At 35.4% G+C, this 17,486-nt stretch overlaps 1 protein-coding gene across 2 annotated transcripts in view; it reads left to right on the top strand.

Annotated features, from left to right (window-relative positions):
- LOC125667296 (uncharacterized) overlaps positions 1 to 17,486 on the top strand; it is a 93,451-nt gene that overhangs the window by 43,081 nt on the left and 32,884 nt on the right. For both annotated transcript variants that reach the window (XM_048900725.2, XM_048900724.2), the window contains exons 12-13: positions 14,389 to 14,453; positions 16,551 to 16,658. In XM_048900725.2, coding sequence (XP_048756682.2) covers positions 14,389 to 14,453; positions 16,551 to 16,658 — 173 coding nt within the window. The remainder of the gene's footprint in view (positions 1 to 14,388; positions 14,454 to 16,550; positions 16,659 to 17,486) is intronic.

The raw sequence follows: 17,486 nt of genomic DNA, 5'->3' as shown, positions 1-17,486 counted from the left end.
GTTGGGTATTTCGGACGTATTTTTGATAAAATATGTAACTTCAGAGTTTATCTATTTCAATGGAATACACAAATCTCGCATAGAAACCGTTTTAAAAATGTCATATCACCGATCATAATATATGAACAAGGTGTGCAACTCAGCCAGCGACATGTTGAAAAAATCTACACCTCGCTGAGAAATCCTATCGAAAAAACACCAATAATGCATATACCAACTGAAAAGAACGGTCATTCTAAATCTACTGATGATTCGTGGATTAAATGCATCGCTATTTGGTGCGCAATAACTACTTCACACCGCTCAATTTCATCGTTTTAAACCTCGCCACTTCTCATTTCTGACTATAACGAACGGAAGTTGTAATGCTGAAATATTTCTGTCGCAGCCAACTATTTTTAGAACTAGAAAACCCGGGACGAGGTCTTCCGAATACCATTAGCTACAAGAAAAGGAAAGAGAATACCGATCAAAATATTTCAAATCGGTTGTGCATCTTTCCACAGTAATATGCACATTTACACATTATTGGAACCATACCACTTTTAATATATCCAAATATACTATCATTGTAAACTCTTAACCCTATACGATATGATTTGGATCATAATGGTGTTGACACAATGTCCCCCCCCCCCCCCCCCCCCCCCCCCCCCCCCCCCCCCGAATAACCTACATGAGTTGACTTTATTGTGTTTGCAAGACATTGCTAATAAGCAGTAGAGAGTTTCAACCAAAAAGTCGAATCATGTATGTTCTTCGGAGAAGGGTGGGGGCCTGAACCCCTGTGATTAGGTCATACTGAACAGATCGATGTTTGATTATAATTATCTAAAATGATATTGGGAGTGGGGTAGGGGTAGAAGCGGGTAGGTTTTTTTTTTTATCATGATGTGAACTATACACAAAATATGTGTGCGATCCATGCACAAGTGCTGGTTGTTGATATTTGTTTAATCTTATATTTAAGTTATAACATAAAGTTTTGACATTCCTTTATCAATTAATTTGTTACCCCCCCCCCCCCCTCCCCTACTTTTTATATTTTTAATCGAATTTGGATCTGATCATATGTAAGGGGCTTGATAAACTATTTTGTTTCTTTTTAAAAAACGAATGTTAGCCAATGCTATATAGTTGGCCTTATAACTGAAATGTGGAACATTGTCAATATATTGAGCTTTCATGGTTCTTTCTGATTTCCATGATAGATTACCTACCCAACACTATGAGGTTTTTAATTATATTTGTGGATGTGCTAGTCTTTCCACAACCGACTTGACCAGTTAAATGAAATTACATGTATGACCCTCTTTGGCTAGACTTGATTACTATGATCGGTATTCTCTTCCCTTTTCGTGTAGCTAATGGTATTCGGAAGACCTCGTCTCGGGTTTTCTCGTTCTAAAAATAGTTGGCTGCGACAGAAGTATTCCAGCATTACAACTTCCGTTCGTTATAGTCAGAAATGAGAAGTGGCGAGGTTAAAACGATGAAATTGAGCGGTGTGAAGTAGTTATTGCGCACCAAATAGCGATGCATTTAATCCACGAATCATCAGTAGATTTAGAATGACCGTTCTTTTCAGTTGGTATATGCATTATTGGTGTTTTTTCGATAGGATTTCTCAGCGAGGTGTAGATTTTTTCAACATGTCGCTGGCTGAGTTGCACACCTTGTTCATATATTATGATCGGTGATATGACATTTTTAAAAACGGTTTCTATGCGAGATTTGTGTATTCCATTGAAATAGATAAACTCTGAAGTTACATATTTTATCAAAAATACGTCCGAAATACCCAACGAATTGAACATTTAAAAATAAAAGAAGGGGGGTACCGGAAGTCCTGTCCACAAACACCTGTGATCAGACTTACAAACTCTGCATGTATCTTTTTTCACTCTTATTCATAAACTATCATTAAGGTCTTCCGTAACAACGGAATACCTTCTACTGATTGTGCTGGTTAAGATTATTAAGGTCTTCCGTCTCCTGCGGAAGACCTTACTATTATTGTTCGCGTTCTTCTTCTTCATTATTATTATTAAGGTCTTCCGTCTCCTGCGGAAGACCTTACTATTATTGTTCGCGTTCTTCTTCTTCATTATTATTATTATTTTTATTATTATTATTATTATTTTCCTTGGTAGTACACGCGTTTTTCTCAGCCATTTCTCGATCGATTTTCACGAAATTTTCAGGAAAGATGTCTTTTGGTGACGAGACTTTGCTTGCAAAATTTCGTGCTTGACGTCACTTCCGGTCAGGAGTTATCTCTCTTTTAGTGACTTTTTGAAGGGCCTTGTTGTCCACACATCTCCTCCGTTAGTTTTGAAGCTAGAGTCTTGAAATTTCTACACAAGATAGAGTAAACATTTTAGAAGATTTGTGGGGGATTCGATTTTACCGGAGGCGATTTGCCTAAACGCTCGCCTGGACCTGAAAAAATGGATGCCAAAATTTTTCGCCGATTTCGGCGATTTTTGACCTTTGATCTCCAATATCTTTTTTCTTGCAAATATTTTGTTAAGACATGTAGAACAAAAGTTGTGCACATTTACGAGATCTTTTCGAAAATATCAAGATTTAGGGGCGAGCCCCTTAAATTAGGGATCTAGAAGGGCTCAAAGTCTAGATCAAATATCTCAAAAATCGTTAATATTTTGGTATAAGTCAAAGAACAAAAAATGTTCATCTCAACAATCCAAATCTATTCATATAAAAATTTAGGTCATATGTTACGTAATAAGGGATTTTAAGGGCCAAAACCATAAATTTGTTACCCCTTGTATCTCGAAAACGACAAATATTTTGAAAAGCAATAAAGAACAAAAGTTGTTCAGAATGATGATCTGAACAATATGCATATTTCGTTTTTACCCTATGTGGCCCCGTTAGGGAGCTACAGTTTGGCCCCTAAAAATTACTTCTAGAAATAACTCGAGAACGGTCAAGAATTTCTAAATACTTGTTGAACAAAAAATGTTTGAAATGTCATGACCTTTCTTACGATATCAAGCAAAAGGGGCTGACCCTTTAAATTAGGGGCCCAGAAGGGTCCAAAGGTTTATGAGAATATCTCAGAAACTATTAATATTTTGTAATAAGTCATTGAAGCGGAAATGTTCATCTCAACGAGCTTGTTCTTATCAAATCAAAAAGTAGGTCATATGTTACGTAATTAGAAATTTTAAGGGCCAAAATCATAAATAATTGACGCCTCATATTTTTAAAACGACATATTTTTTGAAAAGCATTATTGAACAAAAGTTGTTCAATGTGTCATAACCTATCGATCAATATCAAAAAATGGGTCTGTGGGCCTCATGGCTCGCCTGTAGAGTCGATATCAGTCGATTTCAAAAACTTGTAACTGGTAAATATTTTGTAAGGACATATTGAACAAAAGTTGTTCAATTTATCGAGATCTATCGATTGATATCAAGAAATAGGCCTATGGTCCTAATGGCTCGCCTGTAGAGTCGATTTTTTGTCGATATCGGTCGATCTCAATAACTTTTTACAGGTAAATATTTTGTAAAGACATATAGAACTAAAGTTGTTGAGTCTATAGAGGGCTAACAAATGACATCAAGAAATAGGCCCGCAGGCCTGGAGAGTCGAATTTCAAACGAATTTCACCGCAACTTTGCTTCAGAAGCTTATGATATGAAAAATTGATTATATCTAAAGTGTCTTAAAGTCGGAAACTAAATTGGGACTCATTTGTCTTTTTTTTTTTTTTTAACTCCGAGTGCATCAACAAATCGGACGGAAGACCTACTCGTTGCTCGCAACGAGATCGTGTCTAGTTATTATTATTATTCTTTTTCTCCGGTACTTTTTTGTCCGGTAGTGTTCTCAGAAACTACAAAAGGGATCGATATGAAACTTTCCAGGATGATAGTATACCGTTTGTAGATGTGCATAGTGATAGTCATTTTGTTTGCACGTGCATGCACGCGCGCGCACGTGCATTGCAATTTTGGTACAAAAAATGGAAAATCAGAATATTGAAGGAAGCGATATGAAACCTAACTAGGATGGTAGGATATCATTTGTAGATATGAAAAATAATAGTTCTTTTTTCTGTACGCGCACGCATGCGCGTGCACGCGCATTACAAAATTTGTACGCTAACTTTGGAATCAGTCTAACTTTTTCGTTGTTCATTGAAATGGCTTGAAATTCATATCATAGGTAGATATTGAGACCCTTAACTGATTTACATGGTCAAAATTACCAATTTGCACGCGCATGCACGTGCGCTTCATTTTGATTGGATAATGCTAAAACGTTTGTAACTATCTTATTTATGAAGCGAATGAGATGATATTCACAGCATACGTAGACAATATGTGTATCTATATGTTGGTGTAATAAAAAATGCCAACGCACACGCGCATGCGCGTGCAACGTTTTTTAAATGTTCAATTTTTAAAGGACGATAACGTTTTTGTTTTTCATCAAATTCTATTCATATTAGGGGTTTAGATGTATCTTGGTACTCCTTACAAATTGCTGTGGTTAGAATTACTGCTCAGCCCGTGCATGCACGTGTCCTGATTTCTGATTGGACGATTTTAAAATCGCTATAACTTCCTTATATTTGGTGGAAACGTTATGAAATTCATACTGTGGGTATATGATACAAATGCCTGTTGAACGACATCAACAAAAATTCGGAATCATACACGCGTGCGCGTGTATGCACGTGCAACGCTTTCTTTCATTTCTTGGTACTGAAATGACCATATTGAACGTACTACATGTAATTAAAGGCTAAAATAAAATGATTTTTTCCTATAGATTCACAAGGACATCACTTTTTAATTGGGGGAGGTTTGGGGAACATCTGTAACGGTCCCCGTTACAATTAGAACTAGTTATTATTATTATTCTTTTTCTCCGGTACTTTTTTGTCCCGCAGTGTTCTCAGAAACTACAAAAGGGATCGATATGAAACTTTCCAGGATGATAGTATAGCGTTTGTAGATGTGCATAGTGATAGTCATTTTGTCTGCACGTGCATGCACACGCGCGCACGTGCATTGCAATTTTGGTACAAAAAATGGGAAATCAGAATATTGAAGGAAGCGATATAAAACCTAAATAGGATGATAGTATATCATTTGTACATATGAAAAATAATAGTTATTTTGCCAGCACGCGCACGCATGCGCGTGCACGCGCATTACAAAATTTGTACGCTAACTTTGGAATCAGTCTAACTTTTTTGTTGTTCATTGAAATGGCTTGAAATTCATATCATAGGTAGATATTGAGACCCTTAACTGATTTGTATGGTCGAAATTACCAATTTGCACGCGCATGCACGTGCGTTTCATTTTGATTGGATAATACTAAAACGTTTGTAACTCTCTTATTTATGAAGCGAATGAGATGATATTCACAGCTTACGTAGACAATATGTGTATCTATATATTGGTGTAACAAAAAAATGCCAACGCACACCCGCATGCGCGTGCAACGTTTTTTAAATGTTCAATTTTTAAAGGACGATAATGTTTTTGTTTTTCATCAAATTCTATTGATATTAATGGTTTAGATGTGTCTTGGTACTCCTTACAAATTGCTGTGGTTAGAATTACTGCTCAGCACGTGCATGCACGTGTGCTGAATTCTGATTGGACGATTTTAAAATCGCTATAACTTCCTTGTATTTGGTGGAAACGTTATGAACTTCACACTGTGGGTATATGATACACATGCCTGTTGAACGACATCAACAAAATTTCGGAATCGTACACGCGTGCGCGTGTTTGCGCGTGCAACGCTTTCTTTCATTTTTTCGTACTGAAATGACCATATTGAACGTACTACATGTAATTAAAGGCTAAAATAAAATGATTTTTTGCTATAGATTCACAAGGACATCACTTTTTAATTTGGGGAGGTTTGGGGAACATATGTAACGGTCCCCGTTACAATTACAACTAGTTATTCTTTCTTTATTCTTGTCACCCTTTTTTGTCCACGAGTGTTCTCAGAAACTACTGAAGGGATCAAGATGAAACCTTTTTAGGATGATAGAATACTCTATTTAGATGTGCAGAACGAACGTCATTTTGTCTGAAAATGCATGCATGTGCATGCACGTGCATTGGATTTTTTGTTTACAAACTTTGGAATGCGTCTAACTTTTTTATTTTTCAATGAAATCGTTTGATATTTATATTGCAGGTATAACTTGAGACCCTTAACCGTTTGGCATTGTCAAAATTTCAATTCTGCACGCGCATGCACGTGTGCTTCAATTTGATTGAATAAGACAAAACCGTTTATAACTTTCATGTAAATTAAGACAATCTAATGATATTTGCAGGATATGTAAAAATTATAAATATCTACAAATCTATGTTATAAAATTTGAAAACGCGCATGCGCACGCACGTGCATTGACATTTGAATATTCAATTCTTTCAATGACCATAACTTTTTTGTTTTTTGTCAAAATCTTTTCAAACTTGTATTGTATATGTATCTTGATATTCTTAACAAACGAAAACAGTCAAAATAACTATCCGGCACGTGCATGCACGTGTACTTAATTCTGATTGGACGCTTTTCAAATCGCCATAACTTTCTTATAAATGATGGAAACAATATGAAATTCATACTGTAAGTATATCTATCAAATGTCTATTGAATGACATCAACATTGATGCTGAGTCATACTCACGTGCCCGTGTATGTACGTGCATATCCTTTCTTTCATTTTTCGGGTACTAAAATGGTCATAACTATTGAATTAAAAACGGAAATGAATTCAAATTTACCCTGAGGATCTATGATATGAATGTCTATGAAATAGTGTCAACAAATTCTCCATTATCAAAATTGCGTGCGCGTGAATGCGCGTACATTGTAATTTTTGACGTCTAAATTTAATTATTGGTCTATAACATTTTGAGATTGCAATGAATAGGTTTGAAAATTAGGTTGTAGGTATGTTTCGGGCCTCTCAATTTATTAATAGTCTCAAAATAACTTCCCTGCACGCGCATGCACGTGCGCTTAATTCTGAATGGACGATTTTGAAATCCCAATAACTTTCTTATGAGTGAAGGAATCGATACCAAATTCATATAGTAAGTATATTGTTCAAATGTCTATTGAATAGCATCAACAAAATTGCTGTGTGGTACTCACGCGCACGTGTATGCACGTGCATTGATTTCGGTCTTTGTAGTTTTGAGTTGCCGTTAATTTCTCCCTTTTCATTGAACAGTTGTGAAACTTCTCTTGTACACATAGAGTATGACTTCTGATGTATCGAGATGGTCGAATTATTTATATGCATGTACGTGCAAGTGCATAAAACTCTCAGATCTTTATAACTGATTTGTATTAGCATGAAATGGACTGAACGTTATAAAATAGTTATATATTCACATGTTTCACAGTTTGCAATGGTCAAAACCACTTGTACTGAATTAAATGACACCACTTGCTGAATGGGGGAATGTTTGGGGAACATCTGTAACGGTCCCCGTTACAATAAGTACTAGTTATTATTTTTTTTTTTCACTGAAGATTTCTCAGAGATGGCTGGATGGATTTTCTTGAAATTTTCAGGGATGATAGGGAATATAAATACCTCCAGACCTTTTCTTCATTTTTTTTGAAATTCACTTCCGTTAGTCAGATATGTCCGATATTCGGTTTTTTTCAAAAATATTTTCTCCGCGCGAGATCTCAGAAACGGTAAAAGATTAAGATACCAAACTTACAGGAGTGATAGACCTTAAGGAGTAGGCGAGCCGAATTTGGTTAAGCACGTCCGCCGTCACTTCCTGTCGTCACCGGAAGTGATAAAAAAAATCGAAAATTTCAACTTTTTCTTTTTTTATAAAAACTTGCATCACTTTATTGCATCTCTTTTGCAGTTTCAAAATATGTAAGTTCCACAGGAAACAAAAACGACAACTTCCGGTTATAAGAGAAAATGGAAATAAATTGGACGTTTTTCTTTCCCATAAATCTCGCTTGTGAATGAAGTATTTGAAATAATTTTCAAATATGTTACCTACACCGACAATATCTAGAGTAACGTGAAGTATCTTTGTAAAATCTACTTCCGGTCGCGCGATTTGCTGTCCTCAAAATGAGATTTTGTTTATGAAATTGCTCAGCAACAGTTAAAGATTAAGGCACTAAACTTTCAGGAATGACAGATCATGACAAGTAGGTTTGTCGAATATGGTTAACTTCGTCAACCGTCACTTCCGGACCTCACCGGAAGTGATCAAAGAAATGGAAAATTTCAGATTTTTTCTTTTGACGCAGAACGAACATTAGCTTATTGCTTCATTCTTGATCTTTTGAAATATCTTGACCCTACCGGAAGTAAAAACGGCAACTTCCGGTTTTGTGGGAAAAGGTGGAAAAATTGAGTTTTTGACTTTGTCTTAAATCTCACTTGTATATGGAGTATTATAAATGATTTTCTTGTATGTTATTGACATTGCAAATCATTGCAAATGTCTAGAGTAACGTAATGTATTTTGGTGAAATCTACTTCCGGTCGTGAGATTTGCAGTCTTCAAAATGAGAATTTGTTCAAGCTAATATTCTGCAAATGTGAACGACTGAAGTCTCAAATTTTCAAGACTGATAGTCAGTCATCAGTGTGTTTGCATCATGTGAGAATCGTACGTAGCCGTCACTTCCGGTCGTGACAGGAAGCGATATAAAAAATATATTTTTTTGAAGTTTTCTTTTTTGGACAGATATTGGGGCTATTATGGATGATAATTAGGTCTTGTTCATGTAAAATATGTCTACCGGAAGTGCCGACCGAAAAACCGGAAGTTGTCTCAAACATTTGTATTTTTGTCGAAAGCTAAAAGAATGATTAGTTGAGAATTATTAAGATGTCGAATGAAATATTTATTCGATTGGAGATCTTCCGGTCATGACCGAAAGTGAATATAGACAACAGGAATCATAACGTGTTTTTTTTTTGTAAGGCGCAACGGTACATTTTGTGGAATATATTTTTGAAAATTCCAAGCATTTCACAAAACTGGAACCGAATTTGACTAAAGCAATCTGAACTGCAGTTTGTTTCATTTTGAGGCGAGGTCCTCGCTAGCCTAATGGTTAGCGTGGTGGATCTACTGGACACGGAAAGAACGGAAGACCTTCTTGTTGCCATGGCAACAAGTTTCTAGTTATTATTTATTATTATTATTATTATTATTATTTTCCTTGGTAGTACACGCGTTTTTCTCAGCCATTTCTCGATCGATTTTCACGAAATTTTCAGGAAAGATGTCTTTTGGTGACGAGACTTTGCTTGCAAAATTTCGTGCTTGACGTCACTTCCGGTCAGGAGTTATCTCTCTTTTAGTGACTTTTTGAAGGGCCTTGTTGTCCACACATCTCCTCCGTTAGTTTTGAAGCTAGAGTCTTGAAATTTCTACACAAGATAGAGTAAACATTTTAGAAGATTTGTGGGGGATTCGATTTTACCGGAGGCGATTTGCCTAAACGCTCGCCTGGACCTGAAAAAATGGATGCCAAAATTTTTCGCCGATTTCGGCGATTTTTGACCTTTGATCTCCAATATCTTTTTTCTTGCAAATATTTTGTTAAGACATGTAGAACAAAAGTTGTGCACATTTACGAGATCTTTTCGAAAATATCAAGATTTAGGGGCTAGCCCCTTAAATTAGGGATCTAGAAGGGCTCAAAGTCTAGATCAAATATCTCAAAAATCGTTAATATTTTGGTATAAGTCAAAGAACAAAAAATGTTCATCTCAACAATCCAAATCTATTCATATAAAAATTTAGGTCATATGTTACGTAATAAGGGATTTTAAGGGCCAAAACCATAAATTTGTTACCCCTTGTATCTCGAAAACGACAAATATTTTGAAAAGCAATAAAGAACAAAAGTTGTTCAGAATGATGATCTGAACAATATGCATATTTCGTTTTTACCCTATGTGGCCCCGTTAGGGAGCTACAGTTTGGCCCCTAAAAATTACTTCTAGAAATAACTCGAGAACGGTCAAGAATTTCTAAATACTTGTTGAACAAAAAATGTTTGAAATGTCATGACCTTTCTTACGATATCAAGCAAAAGGGGCTGACCCTTTAAATTAGGGGCCCAGAAGGGTCCAAAGGTTTATGAGAATATCTCAGAAACTATTAATATTTTGTAATAAGTCATTGAAGCGGAAATGTTCATCTCAACGAGCTTGTTCTTATCAAATCAAAAAGTAGGTCATATGTTACGTAATAAGGGATTTTAAGGGCCAAAATCATAAATAATTAACGCCTCATATCTTGAAAACGACAAATATTTTGAAAAGCATTATTGAACAAAAGTTGTTCAGAATGATAATCTAAACAATATGTACATTTCGTTTTTTCCCTATGTGGCCCCGTTAGGGAGCTACAGTTTGGCCCCTAAATATTTCTTGTAGCGATAACTCGAGAACGGTAAAGAATTTCTAAATACTTGTTGAGCAAAAAATGTTTAAAATGACAAGGCCTTTCTTACGATATCAAGCAAAACGGGCTGGCCCTTTAAATTAGGGGTTCAGAAGGGTCCAAATGTTTTTGAGAATATCTCAGAAACTATTAATATTTTATAATAAGTTGTAGAAGCGGAAATGTTCATCTCAACGAGCTTGATCTTATCAAATCAAAAAGTAGGTCATATGTTACGTAATTAGAGATTTTAAGGGCCAAAATCGTAAATATTTGACGCCTCATATCTTTAAAACGACATATTTTTTGAAAAGCATTATTGAACAAAAGTTGTTCAATGTGTCATAACCTATCGATCAAGAGATTTTAAGGGCCAAAATCGTAAATATTTGACGCCTCATATCTTTAAAACGACATATTTTTTGAAAAGCATTATTGAACAAAAGTTGTTCAATGTGTCATAACCTATCGATCAATATCAAAAAATGGGTCTGTGGGCCTCATGGCTCGCCTGTAGAGTCGATTTTTGTCGATATCAGTCGATTTCAAAAACTTGTAACTGGTAAATATTTTGTAAGGACATATTGAACAAAAGTTGTTCAGTTTATCGAGATCTATCGATTGATATCAAGAAATAGGCCTATGGTCCTAATGGCTCGCCTGTAGAGTCGATTTTTTGTCAATATCGGTCGATCTCAATAACTTTTTACAGGTAAATATTTTGTAAAGACATATAGAACTAAAGTTGTTGAGTCTATAGAGGGCTAACAAATGACATCAAGAAATAGGCCCGCGGGCCTTATGGCTCGCCTGGAGAGTCGAATTTCAAACGAATTTCACCGCAACTTTGCTTCAGAAGCTTATGATATGAAAAATTGATTATATCTAAAGTGTCTTAAAGTCGGAAACTAAATTGGGACTCATTTGTCTTTTTTTTTTTTTTTTAACTCCGAGTGCATCAACAAATCGGACGGAAGACCTACTCGTTGCTCGCAACGAGATCGTGTCTAGTTCTTCTTATTCTTGTTTCTTCTTTTTCATAGACGCTAACTTTGAAGTTTCATATCTCGCTCATTTCTGGATGGATTTTGCTCAAATTTTCAGGGTTTATAAACTTTACAGAACAATTTTAAAATCATGTACTACATTTCAGAAATTCCCTTCTGTTCACGAGTTATTCCCCTTTGAATGAAATTTTAGGGGCTTTGGTTTCCAGACAAAGGCTCCGTGACTGTATAAGCTTGAGCAGAAAATGCATTGAAAATGAAAAGTAGGAGCATTGTAGTTGCGCACATCGTTTTTGGTTTTTTGATTACAGTGTTCGAAATGGTGGTTGACAGGGTTCAAAAATTAGGACGTCTAAAGGAGCAAAAAATTACACATATTTTCCTTTGTATCTTTTAAACTAGAAATATTTTGTTAAGAAGTGTAGAACAAAAGTTGTGCAAAATGTTAAGAGCTTTCTTTTGATATCCCTAAAAAGGGGCTGGCCCCTTCAATTAGGGATCTGGGGATCTTCAAAGTTTTCGCTTTATAACTAAAAAACGGTAAATATTTCGATATGGCTTTCGCTGGAAAAGTTGTTCTTTAACATCTTATTGATCTCATAAACATAATATTTTGCTCGAGTATTGTGTTATATATGAGTAAACAGCTTGACCCGCAAACAGGTAACCGTATCATTAGGTGGGTGAAGGGGGAAAAATATGTGTATAACTTACTTCGGCACGTGCCCCTGGCGTGAAATTCATGCGCGACTTCTGTGTGCACTGTGTACATAATATACCTACATGTATTTACGCAGATAGATATGAAAGTTTAATCAAATATTCAAGATTTGAGAGCAATTTATTTGATTTGTATGTATAAATAATTCAAACTCGATGGATTTTTCTCTTCAGTCTGAATATTATGCTATCATAATTTTGTTGTATGATAAAATATTGGTAACAGCTATAAAGCTTTATTGTATGTCCTGAGCCATAAATTTCATAAATTTAAATCGTAATTTTTTGTTCATTATTGGGATTGAAAAGTTAAATGCTGAAAGAATTTAATCCCACAAACACGCGCGCCTCAAAAGACTGATTCGTGGAATGAGATCATATACGCATGTACTTGAGTAGTATAAATTTATTAAACACCTAACGATAAAAATTTATAGTACACTTTTATAGCTTCATTTCAATGATATATATTAAATTCTCAAACTATTTCATAAGTACATACGAGAAGTCAGAATCGCCAGCGTAGCCAAACTACTTATATCGTTACAGTACTTATCTTCCTGTCACAGTACAGTTGATTATTTTCTTTCTAAAACTTAACTTGTATTCGTCTTTTGTAAAATCACTGGATAAGTATTTCAAATAATTTTTCCCGGGGTGATGTTACGTATAACATATCAAGAGGGAAGGAAGGCGAAAGCTAGATCCCACACACACATACTCATGTACAGTTCCTGTATTTTCATGTTAACTAGGCTGCATTAGGACCTGACCCAAGGACATATGGTCAAGTTTAAGGTTTTTATGTCACACAGCTCCGACGGAAGACCTCTCGTTGCTTTGCAACGAGCTTGGCTCTAGCTTTGTTATAAATTCATGAAAAAGTGTCACACAGGTATTTTGAATATGTGCTGTTTTCATGTATAATGTATTGTTTTTTTCTCTAATTACATTGTAAGTCATTTATCTTCAATTTCGACTACCGTATTGACGCTCTCCAGCGATTATCGGCAATGTTTATTGATAACCTCACTGTCGGTTTAGCTCCTCCCACTAGTTATCTTAACCCCGCATACTGGGACTGCTGGGACCGCTGGGACTGCTTTTCGGTTTGTTTACTGGGACTGGTGCGGGACTGCCCTGGGACTGGTGCGGGACTGCTCAGCAGTCCCAGAAAGTCCCCGGGACTGCTCTGGGACTGCTTTCTGTCAGGTTGGGTCTGGTTGGTACTGTAGGGAGGTTGTAATTTCTGGAATAGATATGGAAGCATGTTAATTTCATGTAGATTTAAGTTTGTTTAAACCATTCTTTGGAATGGATAATCTTTTTTAAATGTATTAGTATTATGGTGTTTATAGTTTCTTCAAACCGCAACATGGTGTCCAAGTCACAACGGAGGACTAGAATTTACAAATATACATATTGTGAACATATTTTATCTCTGAGTCAAAGGCTCAAGTGAGCTTTTTTTTTAAAATCAAAATTTTGTCGTCGTCGTGAACTTTTCACGGTGTCTTCTTCTCTGGAATCACTGAACCAGTTTCAAACAAACTTGGCTAATGGGGATTCAAATTTAATGAAATGAAGGACCATAGGGAATACAATTGAAAAATGATGAAAATGGATTGGTTGTTTTAAAACCTTCTCAAGAACCACTGCTTCATAAATCACAAAATTTATGCAATATGTTCATTACAGGACAAAGATTTAAGTTAGTTCAAATTGTAAATTGTAATCCGTGCTGCCTTGAAGAGGACCACATTGAAAAAAAATGTCTAAGATATATATATATATATATATATATATATATATATATATATATATATATATATATATATATATATTGTTTTTAAAGGACCGGGTATAAATCAATTTGTTGCCCCCTTGGAATCAGATGATATTCACAATGGGGTTTTTTTTAATATGAGGAGTATCAATGTTCTATTTGTTACAAAAATTGTTTTAATCATGTGTCAATCAGGACCAGGAAAAGGATACAGAAATTATTGGCTAAATATTTTGCTACAGTTGTAAACTGCTGCTCAGATAAGCGCCATGGTCCATGGGCCTCTTGTTACTTTACCCTTTTATTGCCTTTATTACTTTACATTATAAAAATTGTATCTGTAGCAAGCGAACAATTACTTGTGGCGTCATGTAATTTTTAGACTGGGTATTTTTTCTATTTTCAGCTCTAAAAGATATTCATGCATCGAACTAGAGAGACTGGGAAACAATGTTATTCGATACAGAATAAGTAAGTGTCAGATTCCTGTCATTTATTTCGATACAGAATAAGTAAGTGTCAGATTCCTGTCATTTATTTCATAGGAAAACACATACTCCAAAAATGTTACTGGATATGAAAGCGTTTTACATCTAATAGTAGAGCCATGTTGTTTGGTTGGGGTTTTTTTTTTAGGGGGGGGGGGGGGGCTATCTTAAAGGACATAACGCATGTTTCTAAACTTTTTCATTTTTTCTAAATAATTAATTTTTTTCATGCCTAAAACTACTTTAAAATGTGTTTTTAATGAAATATTTTGCGTAGTTTTTTAGTTTAATAGCGATGAAATTCAAATCTTTACTTTCGCTATTTTACGCGCTGTTATGTGTGACTTCATATGCGCCCTCGGGTTTGAAAACATCTATTAGCCATTTCATAAACAGATTAGATTTAATCGACAAAACACCAATTATCACATCAACAGCTTGTAAATAACAATGCATTAATGTGTTTTGTGCTGTGTAAGGGTGTACAAGTTGTCGGTAGAAGGATTTAGACTGGGTGTTTTTCCATTTTCCGATGGAAGGTATGAGATAAAACACGGATAATTTTTTGTTGGAGCAAGAACTTTTCCTTTGATAAACACCCACTCACCTTTTCAAAAACCGTTTGGACAGAGACGCAGATAAACTGCGAGAAAATGGATATATCGACGCTAAGCACTGCTATGCCTACAGTATATACATGTATACATAATCCTGTTCTGGTCTTCAAATCCAATACACACTCCGGATAAACTAACCTTCACCTTGTAACAACATATAACTTGTGCTCTCAGTTTCAACCAACTGGTAGATTTACAAAAAATTTAAAGATACAAAATAATTGAACTTCTAATTATGAATAATACAATATTGTATTTCCTAACTTTAAATTGAATTATAAAATTATTTCTCATTGAACTCGTCAGTATAACGCCGTGCTCCCACTTCCTAACGACGTGCAGATCACAATTCAAAAATTATGATAAGATTGCTTTCTTAAAATAAAATGTTGAGATTTCCACTTTAAATTTGATTATTTTATTGACGAGTGTGTGGGTTTTTTCTTTTCTTTTCTCTCTCTCCGAAATGCACCAATGGCAGTAGCTATGCCTATATAGGGCCTAGTTGTCAACAATGTAACATATTATAATTTGTCTAATCCAAAAATAATTAATAATTGCACTGTTCATTTTAGAAAAACAGCGCCAATTACAGATGTATAAAGGAATAACATTACCAAACAGACAGCGACCCATATAAACATTACAGGGGCGGATCCAGGAATTGCGGTTACGGGGGGGGGGGGGGGGGCGCCTCTTTATGAGGGGCCGCCTTGAGGCTCCTGGATTTTACAGATTTTATAGGGCTTGAAATATGTCTCCTATTTAGTCATTTGTACTATTTTCTATGATTTCTAATAAGGTGAAATTAATAAAATGACGCAAAAATTAAAAAATTAAGTTCTCCCAAAGAAATAATTCAAGAAATCAAAAGATTTTTTCATTTAATTCTCCGGGAGTGGAAGGAATCACTGCTTCTTTTGTCGTTTAATACATTTTTCTAAACAAGACACCACGATTTACCTTAAATTTGAAAATTTTAAATGGGGGGGGGGGGGCGGCTGCGCCCCCCATAAATCTGCCACTGCATTATTTAATCGCAATATTGCCGATTTCATACTCGCTTTCTTCGCTATATTTGGGTATTTACATCGCTATTTGTATGCACTGGTGGCGAAAACATATAAGACTTGGGGAAATTTGTCAACATCGATTTAAATGTTGCCCATGTTAAATAAATTAGGCCCCTAAAAGTTGAATTTTTAATAATATCTCGTAGTACTTTCACAATCCGAAGGGCGCATGTGACGTCACTGTACCACGTGACTAAACTAATTAACTAGACTTTTTGAAATCGGGGCTTAGATTTAAGTCTGTATTGTGGTTAATTATCGCAAAATTTCGGCGAACGAACTAATGGAATTAATTACTATAAGCATAAAGAAGACAAAATATATGTAATTTTGTATACTTTGAAAACATGAGATGTGTCCTTTAAAGCTGTCATGTATGTGTGTATTTAGGTCCCAGTGTTCGAGAAAACCAGCCTTATGAAACGCTTTGCCAATTCAAGGACGACGAATACCCACTGCTGGACACCTACCGTAGCAGCGCCAGGAAAACTCTTATATGTAGGTCTCAAGATTGAAAAACAACCATTGAGTCATTTCTTTCAATTATATGTGCCAAATATTTGCATGAAAGAGGGTACATTGCTATTAAAGTAGTAATTGGCCCTCATTTTTTTTCGTTTTCCAAGAAAAAATATTTCATATTTAAGGATTTTTTTTCCCGAAGATGTCAGGTGACAGTCTCCTGGAAACAGGTGATTCCTGTCCGTGCGATGGCCTATTGAGTTCTATTGACGCCATCAGTTGATGGCAGCAAAAAGTGACAACAATTTCAGAATGCGTTTTTAATATTATTTGACCTTTCTGTGGTAAACATCCTTTCTTCTTAACTGTTGATAATCGATGAAATTGTTTTCTTTTCAAAGTAATATGACATTGGACGTTACTCTTGGTTTTCTACGGTTCCGACAATTCTCTTACTTTTCCTGAAGGAAAGTAATTCTTTGTTTTGACATTAAGGTTAAGTGTTTCATGTGTGGTAGTAAAATGCTAGCGCTGCTTCTCCAATTATACCGTATCTTCTATTTCCTCTGTGTGTTTTGTAGTATCATCGAGATATCTTTTTAACACTTTTGGTGTTATCAAATTGCTTTCATTGAGTTGGGTTATAATTTTAAAATAAAGTCGGTCCAAAAACATGATGAAAGTGATGCTGGAAATCGATTGAAACCTTCAATTCCCTGTCTAAAAGATGCCTTCGGTCTCACTAGTCTTTTGTATGAATATCAAAGCCATTAAAGCTCATAGGTCCTCCTTACAGTGGATGGAATACCATTTGTTTCGTATTCTTTAAATAGATTTGTCTCAAGAGCGGGAAATGCCCATCTC

Source organism: Ostrea edulis, chromosome 2 (assembly GCF_947568905.1).
Source record: "Ostrea edulis chromosome 2, xbOstEdul1.1, whole genome shotgun sequence".
In the NCBI taxonomy this organism is placed as follows: domain Eukaryota; kingdom Metazoa; phylum Mollusca; class Bivalvia; order Ostreida; family Ostreidae; genus Ostrea; species Ostrea edulis.
This window is presented reverse-complemented; position numbering and strand designations above follow the sequence as displayed.